General features: G+C 36.7%; 2 protein-coding genes across 14 annotated transcripts in view; one reads left to right on the forward strand and one right to left on the reverse strand.

Moving 5' to 3' along the window:
- The window catches only part of LOC102531629 (disintegrin and metalloproteinase domain-containing protein 21), an 86,455-nt gene that overhangs the window by 18,402 nt on the left and 54,781 nt on the right, over window positions 1-13,272 (forward strand). The gene's annotated exons all lie outside the window — the stretch shown is intronic.
- MED6 (mediator complex subunit 6) overlaps window positions 12,787-13,272 on the reverse strand; it is a 64,350-nt gene continuing 63,864 nt past the window's right edge. Inside the window, exon 7 of the mRNA XM_072963321.1 lies at window positions 12,787-12,816. Coding sequence (XP_072819422.1) covers window positions 12,802-12,816 — 15 coding nt within the window. The 3' untranslated portion in view covers window positions 12,787-12,801. The remainder of the gene's footprint in view (window positions 12,817-13,272) is intronic.

Consider the following 13,272-nt stretch of genomic DNA (forward strand, 5'->3'; position numbering starts at 1 on the left):
GAAAGATTCCTGTACAACCTACTGAATGGGAGAAAATATTTGCAAATGATATGACTGATAAGGGATAAATATCCAAATTATATAAACAATTCATAAAACTCAACATCAAAAAAACCCCAATTTAAAAATGGGCAGAAGAACTGAATAGACATTTTTCCAGAGAGGAAAAGCAAATGGTCAACAGGGACATGAAAATATGCTCAACATCACTAATCATCAAGGAAATGCAAATCAAAACCACAATGAGATAGCACCTCATACCATTCAGAATGGTTATCATCAAAAAGAACACAAATAATGCTTGGCAAAGGAAGATGGCAGAGTAGAAGGACACTCGTAGCTCACCCTCTCCCACAAATGCACCAAGACTCACATCCACAGACCCACTCAGCCAACCAGAGCACCTGCGGAACTCCGACAGAACATCATCCTCTTCAAAAGATAGAGACGCCAAACATCTGGTAGGAGAAAAGGAAAAAAGAAAGAAGAAAAGGCAAAACAGGGCGGGACAGGTCCCGCAGGGAAGGAGCAGCAAAGAAGGACTGGCGCTCGTTCGCTGGGTCTCCCCTCTCCAACTGAGAGGCCAGCAGGATGGAGGGGGAGCCTCCAAGGCTTGGATCTGCACAGAGCAGCCCTTGACCGACAGAACTAAGTTAAACAGGCACAGAGGGTCCCCGTGACACCCAGCCCAAGATGCGGCCTGGCAGCTGGGGGCAGGGCCCGGCTGCCCAAGCCGGGCGGAGAATGAGGACAGCTGCACTGAGGCAGCCCCAGGGGACTGCAGGGGGCTGCATGCCATGGCTGTGGGTGCACAGGGCAGAACAACCTGGGCCCTCCATAAAACAACACGGCTGACGTGCCCTGGAGAGAAGGGTGCATAACCCCATCTCTGAAAACTCACGGAAAGTTTTCAGGTGAAGAGAGGCGGGGCTCAGGCACGCCGCCATATCCTCTGGAGCTTAGCATCCAGGCGGGGGCGGGGGCAAAACCTGCATCCACACCTAAGGACTTAGCAGCCTCAAAGACCAGACGGAGACTTGTCTACAGCCCGAGGCAGATAGGATCCTTCTGTCCTGGCCCCTCAGAGAACTTGCTCTGCCAAGACAAACAAGGAGCTGGGTTTTGGCCTAGAGCGGGGACAGGACTGTTCCTCAGTCTTCCCCAAGCCCACCTGCGGAGCACCAACCAGAGGTGGAGCGCACAGTGTGGCAGAGAGCAGTGGAGTGACTGGCTCCAGGAGAGGGCAGGCGGCCCCCTACCTTTCAGACAGGAACACAGCACCTGACCATGGTGCTGGGAGGGGGCGCGACCCCCTCTCCTACCTGGCCAGTCTGCAACATCTCACTGTGGCATCGGGAGGGGCAGTGACCTGCCCACCCACAGCAAAGGAGAGCTGCACCTGACCCAGTGTTGGGAGGAGGCGCCATCTGCTTGCCAACAGGCACTGGGAGCAGCATAGACAAGGGCACCAACGGAGGGCCTCTGGAAACAGCAAGCTGAGCTTCCAAAACAGGATGAAGACAGAAAGACTTCACATTAAAAGCACACAGTCTCCAGGAGAACACCAACCCCCCTTTTATTTTTTAAATCTGTTTTTACTTGTTCTACTTTCTATTACCCTTTTAATTTTTACTTCTTAAACAATTATATATACCCCAGTTTTAATCCCTTTTAAATTTTAAAAATTTTTTATTATTTTTAAAAATTCTGCTTCAACTTGCTCTTCTATTATTCATTATACACTGTTTTCAAACCTTTTTTCTCCCTTCCTTTAAAATTCTTTCTTTCTCTCTCCCCCTCTCTTTTTTTTTTTTCTAAGTTTTATTCCTACATAGGTATTAGATAGATAAACTCCTTAAGGACCACAATAGATAACTGATACTCCATAAACCACAATGCCAGAGAGGTATGAGCAAAATGAAGAAGCAGAGAAACCATTCCCAATTAAAAGAACAAGAGAAATCTCCTGAAAGAAAGATCAATGAAATAGACATCGATAGCCTACTAGATCAAGATTTCAAAAAAGGAGTGATCAAAGTACTGAAGGAACTAAAAGAGATACTGCTTAGAGATATAAAGTATATCAAAAATGAAATTGAAGCTATAAAGAAGAGCCAAGTAGAACTGGTAAACTCATTGGCTGAGATGAGGAATGATCTAAAGGTTGTGCAAAGCAGACTAGATAATGCAGAGGAACAAATTAGTGACCTAGAAGACAGGACAATAGAAAGCACCCAATCAGAACAGCTACAAGATAAACAAATAAAAACAAATGAAAATAGCATAAGGGACCTATGGGATAATATAAAGCATGCCAATCTTCACATAATAGGGGTCCCAGAAGGGGAAGAAAGATCAAAGGGGATTGAAAAGGTTTTTGAAGAAATCATGACTGAAAACTTCCCAAATTTAAAGAAGGAATCAGATATCCAAGTACAGGAAGCTCAGAGGGTCCCAAACAGGAAGAACCCAAAGAGACCCACACTAAGACATATCATAATCAAGATGGCCAGAGTCAAGGATAAAGAAATGATCCTAAAGGCAGCAAGAGAAAAGCAAAGAGTGAGTTACAAGGGAACGCCCATAAGGCTCTCAGCTGATTTCTCTACACAAGCACTACAGGCCAGAAGGGAGTGGCAAGATATATTCAAAGTCCTGAATGAAAAAAAGATGCAGCCTAGGATACTTTATCCAGCAACGCTATCCTTTAGGATAGAATGAGACATAAAGAATTTCACAGACAAGAAAAAGCTACAAGAGTTTAGCAACACTAAACTCATGCTAAAAGAAATACTGAAAGGTCTACTCTAAATAGAAAAGCAGCAGGATGCTACAGAAATGAGAAACTCACAACTGGAAAGGTGATAACTCATGAATTACAAATAAAATAAACCTGAAATTATAAAAGAAGACATACAAATCATTGAGAGTGGGAGAGGGAGGCAGGAAAATATAGAATTTTTTTTCTTTTTCTTCTTTCTTTTTTAAATTTTTTGTTCTCGGTAGGATGGGTTTGAGATCATGTTACTATCAGTTTAATAAAAACAGTTATACTAATGGGCTAATAGACTTACATAAAAGGGTAACCACAAGCCAAAACCTTACAAGGGAGTCACAAAAACTAAATAAAAGCCATGATAATACAAAGCAAAATTACCAAACCACAAAAGGAAGAAGAAAGGAACAAAGAGGAAATACCAAATCAACTGCAAAGTTCAAAATGGCAATAAACACACATCTATCATTAATTACTGTAAATGTTAATGGACTAAATGCTCCAGTCAAAAGACACAGAGTGGCAGACTGGATAATAAAGCAAGAACCTTCAATATGCTGCATACAAGAGACCCACTTTAGGGAGAAGGACACATATAGATTGAGAATGAAAGGATGGAAAAGGATATTCCATGCAAATGGAAAAACCAAAAAATCAGGTGTTGCAGTACTGCTTTCAGACAAAACAGACTTCAAAACAAAGGCCCTAAAGAAAGATAAAGAAGGACATTTTATAATGATTAAAGGAGTGATACTAGATGAGGATATTACACTCGTTAATATATATGCACCCAATATAGGAGCACCTAAGTACATAAAACAATTAGTAACAGAGATAAAGGGGGATATTGATGGGAATACAATCATAGTTGGAGATTTTAACACTGCATTAACATCACTAGACAGATCTTCCAGACAGAAAATAAATAAGGCAACAGAATTAAATAATACAATAGAAAAATAGATTTGGTGGATATTTTCAGAGCATTACACCCCCCCCCCAAATAGGATATACATTGTTTTCAAGTGCACATGGAACACTTCCAAGGATTGATCATGTACTTGGGCACAAAAGAAACCTCAGCAATTTTAAGAAGATAGAAATTATCTCAAGCATCTTTACTGACCACAATGCCATGAAACTAGAAATCAACAACAGAGAAACAAAGGAGAACAAAAGGAAAGCATGGAGATTAAACAATATGTTATTAAAAAACCAACGGGTCAATGAGGAAATCAAAGCTGAAATTAAAAAATACCTTGAGACAAATGAAAATGAAAGCACAACCACACAAAATTTATGGGACACAGCAAAGGCAGTGCTAAGAGGGAAGTTTATAGCGATACAGGCCTTCCTCAAAAAAGAAGAACAATCTCAAATAAACAATTTAACCCACCAGCTGAATGAACTAGAAAAAGAAGAACAAAAAACCCCAAAAGGCAGCAGAAGGAAGGAAATTATAAAGATTAGGGAGGAAATAAATAAAATACAGATTAAAAAGACCATAGAAAAAATCAATCAAACCAAAATCTGGTTTTTTGAAAAAGTAAATAAAATCGACAAACCTCTGGCCAAATTCACAAAGAAGAAAAAAGAGAGAGCACAAATTAGCAAAATAAGAAAGGAAAATGGAGAAATTACAACAAACAAAATAGAAATACAGAATATCATACGAGAATATTATGAAAAACTATATGGAACCAAACTGGATAACCTAGAGGAGATGGACAAGTTTCTGGAAACATACTGTCCACCAAGACTGAATCAAGAAGAAACTGAACACTTGAACAATCCGATCACTAGAAAGGAAATAGAAATAGCAATTAAAAACCTCCCTACAAATAAAAGTCCAGGACCGGATGGCTTCACCAGGGAATTCTACCAAACATACAAAGAAGAACTCATACCAGTCCTTCTCAAACTCTTCCAGATGATTGAAAAGGAGAGAATACTCCCAAACTCATTCTATGAAGCCACCATCACCCTGATACCAAAGCCAGGCAAAGACACTACAAAAAAAGAGAATTATAGGCCAATATCACTGATGAACATAGACGCCAAAATCCTCACCAAAATTTTAGCAAATAGAATCCAACAACACATAAAAAGATTATTCATCATGACCAAGTGGGGTTCATCCCAGGGACACAAGGCTGGTTCAACATACGCAAATCAATCAATGTAATACATCACATCAACAAGAGAAAGGACAAAAACCACATGATCATCTCAATCGATGCAGAAAAAGCATTTGATAAAATTCAACACCCATTTATGATAAAAACTCTCGCCAAAGTGGGTATAGAGGGAACATATCTCAACATAATAAAAGCTATATATGACAAACCTATAGCCAGCATAGTTCTCAACGGTGAAAAACTCAAAAGCTTCCCACTAAAATCTGGGACAAGACAAGGAGGCCCACTATCACCACTCCTATTCAATATAGTCCTGGAAGTCCTAGCCACAGCAACCAGGCAAGAGAAAGAAATAAAAGGGATCCAAATTGGAAAAGAAGAGGTAAAAGTGTCATTATATGCTGATGACATGTTACTATATATAGAAAACCCTAAAAGGTCCACAAAAAAGCTACTAGAGCTGATCGAAGAATTCAGCAAGGTAGCAGGTTACAAAATTAATGTTCAAAAATCAGTTGCCTTTCTTTACACTAACGATAAATCAACAGAAAAAGAAAGTAAAGAAACAATCTCCTTTAAAATAGCACCCAAAGTAATAAAATATCTGGGAATAAACCTAACCAAGGAGGCGAAAGAATTATACACAGAAAACTATAAACCATTGATGAAGGAAATTAAAGAAGACTTTTAAAAAATGGAAAGATATTCCATGCTCTTGGATTGGAAGAATCAGTATTGTTAAAATGGTCACACTGCCCAAGGCAATCTACAGATTTAATGCAATCCCTATCCAATTACCCAGGACATATTTCACAGAACTAGAACAAATCATAATAAAATGTATACGGAACCATCAAAGACCTAGAATTGCTAAAGCATTACTGAAGAGAAAGAAAGAGGCTGGAGGAATAACTCTCCCAGACTTCAGACAATACTATAGAGCTACAGTCATCAAGACAGCATGGTATTGGTACCAAAACAGACATATAGACCAATGGAACAGAATAGAGAGCCCAGAAATGAACCCACAAACTTTCGGTCAACTCATCTTCGACAAAGGAGGCAAGAATATACAATGGAATAAAGACAGTCTCTTCAGCAAATGGTGTTGGGAAAACTGGACAGCAGCATGTAAAACAATGAAGCTAGAACACACCCTTACACCATATACAAAAATCAACTCAAAATGGATTAAAGACTTAAACATAAGACAAGATACAATAAACCTCCTAGAGGAAAACATAGGCAAAACATTATCTGACATACATTTCAAAAATTTTCTCCTTGAAGAAATAAAAGCAAGAATAAACAAATGGGACCTAATGAAACTTACAAGCTTCTGCAGAGCAAAGGAAATCAGAAGTAAAACAAGAAGAAAACCTACGGAATGGGAGAAAATTTTTGCAAGTGAAACTGACAAAGGCTTGATCTCCAGAATATATAAGCAGCTCATACGACTCAATAAGAAAAAAATCAACAACCCAATCCAAAAATGGGCAGAAGACCTAAACAAGCAATTCTCCAAGGAAGACATACAAATGATCAAAAAGCACATGAAAAAATGTTCAATATCACTAATTATCAGAGAAATGCAAATCAAAACTACAATGAGGTATCACCTCACACCAGTCAGAATGGCCATCATTCAAAAATCCACAAATGACAAATGCTGGAGAGGCTGTGGAGAAAGGGGAACCCTCCTACACTGCTGGTGGGAATGCAGTTTGGTGCAGCCACTATGGAAAACAGTGTGAAGATTCCTCAAAAGACTAGGAATAGACTTACCATATGACCCAGGAATCCCACTCCTGGGCTCGTATCCAGAAGGAAATCTACTTCAGGATGACACCTGCACTCCAATGTTCATAGCAGCACTATTTACAATAGCCAAAACATGGAAACAGCCTAAATGTCCATCAACAGGTGACTGGATAAAGAAGAAGTGGTATATTTATACAATGGAATACTACTCAGCCATAAAAACCGACAACATAACACCATTTGCAGCAACATGGATGCTCCTAGAGAATGTCATTCTAAGTAAAGTAAGCCAGAAAGAGAAAGAAAAATACCATATGAGATCGCTCATATGTGGAATCTAAAAAACAAAAACAAAAACAAACAAACAAAAACAAAGCATAAATACAGGACAGAAATAGACTCATGGACAGAGAATACAGACTTGTGGTTACCAGGGGGGTAGAGGGTGGGAAGGGATAGACTGGGATTTCAAAATTGTAGAACAGATAAACAAGATTACACTGTATAGCACAGGGAAATATACACAAAATGTTATGATAAATCACAGGGAAAAAAATGTGACAATGAGTGTATATATGTCCATGAATGACTGAAAAATTGTGCTGAACACTGGAATTTGACACAACATTGTAAAATGATTATAAATCAATAAAAAATGTTAAAAAAAGAATATGAAAAGGAATGTATGTATGTATATGTATACTGAAACATTATGCTTCACATCAGAAATGGACACAGCATTGTAAAACAACTATACTTCAATAAAAAAAAAAAGATCAGAGAGGAAATAAATGAAACAGAGATTAAAACAAACAAAAAACAAACAAAAATGATGGAAAAGATCAATAAAACCAAGAGCTGGTTTTTGAAAAGAGAGAGAAAATTGATAAGCCTTTAGCTGGGCTCCTATTAAGAAAAAAACAGAGAAAGGACCTAAATAAACAAAATAAGAAATAAAAGAGAAGAAATAACAGCTGATACCACAGAGATACAAAAAAATCATAACTGAATACTATGAATAGTTATATGCTGACAAATTGGACAGCCTAGAAGAAATGGACACATTTTTAGAAACATGTAACCTGCCAAGACTGAATCAAAAAGAAATAGACAATTTGAACAGACTAGTCTGTAGAAGTAAAGTTGATTTTGTAATTAAAATTCTCCAAACAAACAAAAGTCCAGGACCATGTGGTCTCACAGAGGAATTCTACCAAACAAATAAAGAACTAATACCTATCCTTTTCAAATTATTGCCAAAAATTAAAGAGAAGGGAAATCCCAAATTCAATCCACAAGGCTACCATTACCCTGATATAAAAAAAGTGAAAATTATAGGCCAATATCTCTGATGAATATAAATGCAAAAATCCTTAACAAAATATTAGTAAACCTAATCCAAAAACATACAAAGAGGATCATACACCATGATCAAATTGGATTTATTCCAGGGTCACAAATATTATTCAACATTCACAAATAAATCAATGTGACACATGACATTAACAAAAGTTAGTATAAAAATCACATGATCATCTCAATAGACACTGAGATACTATTTGACAAAATTCAACATCCATTCATGATAAAAATTTTCGCCAAAGTTGGTACTGAAGGAATATATCTCAACATAATAAAGGCAGTTTACAACAAACCCAGACACCACACTCAATGATGAAAAGTGGAAAGCCGTCCCACTAAATTTAGGAATAGGGCAAGGAAGTCCTAGCCACAGCAGTCAAACAATTTTAAAAAGAAATGAAAGATATCTAAGTTGAAAGAGAAGAGCTAAAACTGTCACTATTTCCAGATGATATGATAACTTACATAGAAAACTCTAAAAGTTTCCACCAAGAAACTACTGGAACTAATTAATTAATTCATCAAGGTAGCAGGATACAACATTAGTATATAGAAATCTGCTGTGTTGCTAGGCGATAACAATGAAATATCAGAAAGAGAAATTATCCTATTTTATATCTCATCAGAAAGAAAGACCTAGGAATAAACTTAACCAAAGAGGCAGCAGACTTATACTCTAAAAACAAGAAAACAGTGAAAAAGGAAACAATAAGATTCAAAGAAATGGAAAGATATGTTATGCTCTTAGAATTGAATAATTGATATTGTTAAAATAGTCATACTACCCAAAGCAATCTACAGATTTAATGTAATCCCTACCCACATACCCATGACATTTTTCAAGAACTGGAAGGAATAATCTTAAAATTAAATGGAACTAAAAAATACCCCAAATAGCCAAAGCAGTTCTCAGGAAAAAGAACAAAACTGAAGGTGTAACCCTCCCAGACTTCAGAGAATACTACAATGCTAAATTAATCAAAACAGTGTGGTACTGGAACAAAAAACAGATATATAGATCAATGGAACAGAATAGAGAGCCAAGAAATAAATGCACAAATCTATAGTCAATTCATCTACAGTAAAAGAAGCAAGAATATACAATGGAGAAAAGACAGTTTCTTCAACAAGTGGTGCTAGGAAAATTGGACAGCTACATGTAAAAGAGTAAGATTAGAATGTTTTCTCACACACCATATACAAAACAAACTCAAAATGGTTTAAAGATATAAATGTAAGACCTGAAACCATAAAACTAGAAGAGAACACTGGCAGGACACTCTTCAACATAAATCACAGCAATATATTTTTGAATTCATTCCTAAGGGGAAAAGATTAAAGCAAAAAAAAATGGGACCTAATTAAACTTAAAAGCTTTTGCACAGCAAAGGAAACCATCAATAAAATGAAAAGACAACCTACTGAACGAGAGAAAATATTTGCAATGATGTGACTGACAAGTGGTTAACATTCAAAATATATAAACAGCTCATATAACTCAATATCAAGAAAACAAACAACCTGACTAAAAATGTGCAGAAGACCTGAATGGACATGTTTCCAAAGAAGACATACAGATTGCCAATAGGCACATGAAAAGATGCTCAACATCACTAACCATCAGGGAAATACAAATCAAAACCAGTGAGATATCACCTCACACCTGTCAGAATGTTTATCATCAAAAAGACCGCAAGTAAAGAATGCTGGAGAGGGCACGGAGAAAAGGGAACTCTCATGCACTGTTGGTAGGAATATAAATTGATGCAGCCACTATAGAAAACAGTATGGAGTTTCCTTAAAAAACTAAAAATAAAACTAGCATGTCACCCAGCAATTCCACTCCTGGGTATATACTCAGAATAAATAAAAACACTAATTCAAAAAGACACCTGCAATCTGATGTTCATAACAGCAATATTTACAATAGCCACCCAAGATTTGGAAGGAACCCAAATGTACAATCACAGACTAATGGATAAACAAGATGTGATATATACATAGAATGGAATATAACTCAGCCATATAAAAGAATTAAATTCTGCCATTTGCAGCAATATGGATGGACTTAGAGAATATTATACTAAGGGAAGTAAGTCAGACAGAGAAAGATACACTGTATGATATTACTTATATATGAATCTAAAAAAGTTATACAAATAAATGTATATGCCAAACAGAAACAGACTCACAGATATAGGGAAAAAAACTAGTGGTTAACAAAGGGGAGAAGAAGGGGGAGGGACAAATTAGGGATATAGGATTAACAGATTCAGACTATTATGTATGAAAAAGATAAGAAACAAGGCTATATTGTATAGCAGAGGAAATTATAGTTATTACCACATAATAACCTATAATAGAGTATAATCTGCAAAAATACTGAATCACTATGCTGTACACCTGAAAATAACTTAATATTGTAAATCATTTTTACTTCAATTTTTAAAAAAAGACCTAAATATAAGACCTGAAACCATAAAACCTGTAGAATAAAACAGGCAGAACACTCTGACACAAGTCATACCAATCTTTTTTGCATCGGTCTCATCAGGCAAAGGAAGCAAAAGTGAAAATAAATAGGACTCAATTACACTAAGTGTTTTGCACAGCAAAAGAAACCATTATCAAAATGAAAGATAACCAACTGAATGGGAGAAAATATTTGCAAGTGATATGACCTATAAGGTGTAATATCAGAAATATATAAATAACTCATACAACTCAGTATCTAAAAAAAAAAAAAAACCCAATCAAAAAATGGGCAAAAGACCTAAACTGACATTTTTCCAAAGAAGACATACACATGCCCAACAAGCACATGAAAAGATGCTCAACACTGCTAACCATCAGGGAAATACAAATGAAAACCACAATTAGATATCACCTCACACCTGTCAGAATGGCTTTTGTCAAGAAGACCACAAATAACAAATGTTGGCAAAGATGTGGAGAAAAAGGAATCCTCACAAACTGTTGTGGGAATGTAAAGTAGTACAGCCACTATGGAATATTGTATGGGGGTTCCTCAAAAACTTAAAAATAGAACTACCATATGATTCAGCAATTCCACTACTGGGTATATAACCTCCCCCAAAGAAAACACTAATTGGAAAAGACTCGTGCACCTCAATGTTCATGACAGCAGTATTTACAATAGCCAAGACATGGAAGCCACCCAAGTGTCCATCCACAGATGATAGATAAAGATGTGATACACACACACACACGAATATTATTCAGCCAATTTTAATGAAATTTAAGAATGAACTTTTACCACTTTCGACAACATGGTTGGCCCTGGAAGGTATTATGCTTAGTGAGTTAAGTCAGACAAAGAAAGACAAAGAAAGACACTTATATGAGGAATCTAAAAAATAAAATAAATGAATACAACAACAAAACAGAAACAGACTTAAAGATATAGAGAACAAATCAGTGGTTACCATGGTGGAGAGGGATCAGGGAAGGGGAAAATAGGAGTAGAGGATTAAGAATACAAACCACTATGTATAAAATACATAAGCTACCAGGATATACTGTACAACACAGGGAGCATAGCCAATCTTTTATATAACTTTAAATGGTTTAGTCTATAAAAATATTAAATCACTATGTTGTACATTTGAAGCTACTATTGTAAATCAATCTATATTTCAGTTTTAAAAAACCCAACCCTGACCCCCAAAAAGCCACATTTCTTACTCTAGGACATAACTTGTGATGCTCTGTATCTATAAAGTGCTATTTTGAATCAAAACCACCTGAGGAAGGGATCAAGATGGCAGAGTGAGGAGGAGATGAAGATGGCAGAGTAAGAGGACATGGAACTCACCTCCCCCAAAAAACATGTCAAAAATACATCTGTATGAGGAAAAAAATCTCACATAAAATGAATTGGAAACTGGCAGATCTTCTGTACGACCAAAGCTGCAAAATACAAATCCATGTAACCAAGTAGGACGGAAAAAAAGGCATCACGTCTGGCACCCATGGGAGGGATTTATAAGGAAGAGAAAGTCCATACAGGTGGACTCTTCAACCTGGGGAGCCCCTGTGCCTGCTGGGAAATCTGCTAAGACAAATAGAAGAGTTGGACAGGCTAGACTCTTCTCTTGAGAAATGCACACACACTAACTCACTAACAATTAGGGTGGAGAGAGACTTCCACTTTCAGATGTCAAAGTCTTTGAAATTTGTGCAGGGAGTGGTTGATGGAAGAGTGAGAAAGAAATGTTAAAAATCAGTCTAGTCAAATGTAGCAGGGTAAGTGGTCCTGAATGGACTTTATGGGCTGTGGACAACCGGAACCCAGCCTGTGGACCATAAAGCACATATGACTTCTGTGACGTGAGTTTCTCTAGAGTGAGCTTTAGGGCAAGCAGTAAATTCTACAGAAGCTCAGGTTTAATAAAGTAAAGAGGTATAGGGAGCTCTGTGAAGAGGTTGAGGATTGAGTTTGGCTCTCTCTCTCTTCCTTTCTCATTAAATGAAGATTGCAGAAGTAATAGGGGAAGTTCAATGGAGGGATGACATAGAAGAATTTGAATCAGAGTAAAGGAAGTATTGACTAGGAATGATTCAGAGTCCAGGAGATAATTGGTACTGGATCAGTCACCTTTATTTTCACATCTCCCATGCAAGGCTTCTCAATTAGCTTGGCTTAGTTGCTCTTCCTGTGTTTACTCATAAGAAACTGAACTTACCTTTGTCAGTATGTTTATCACAGTCAGTGCTGAAATCAGATTTTTGGACCTGAAGCATCTACAAGAGAGGACACTTTAAGAAAAAGAATAGAAAATTACAATAAGGATAAAAATGAACATTTATTTAACATGAGGAAGAAATCACAATGAATTATAAATTTTAAAAGTTTGAAAATACGATAACCATCACAAAATTTTTAAAACCCAGTACTTATATTAACTTCCTGATACACTTCTATAATATGTTTCCCTACAGTTTTATAATTGCTTCCTCTTTAATTGCCTGTCTTATGAGAATTATTTTGTTACATTTTCTCTGGAGAGAACAGGAAGATAATTGACTATCCCTAGGATATTCAATCAAAATTTATTCTTTATTATTTATAGTTTAGAAAAATCAGCTTTACAACTTGTTATTGGTAATACAATAAATACTACATAAATTATTGTTGAATTTCAGGAAACCTTTATCAAGTCTTTAATGTATAAACTGTGATATTTCAGGGCACTTTAAATTTGCTTGTGTGTA

Source organism: Vicugna pacos, chromosome 6 (assembly GCF_048564905.1).
Source record: "Vicugna pacos chromosome 6, VicPac4, whole genome shotgun sequence".
NCBI lineage: Eukaryota > Metazoa > Chordata > Mammalia > Artiodactyla > Camelidae > Vicugna > Vicugna pacos.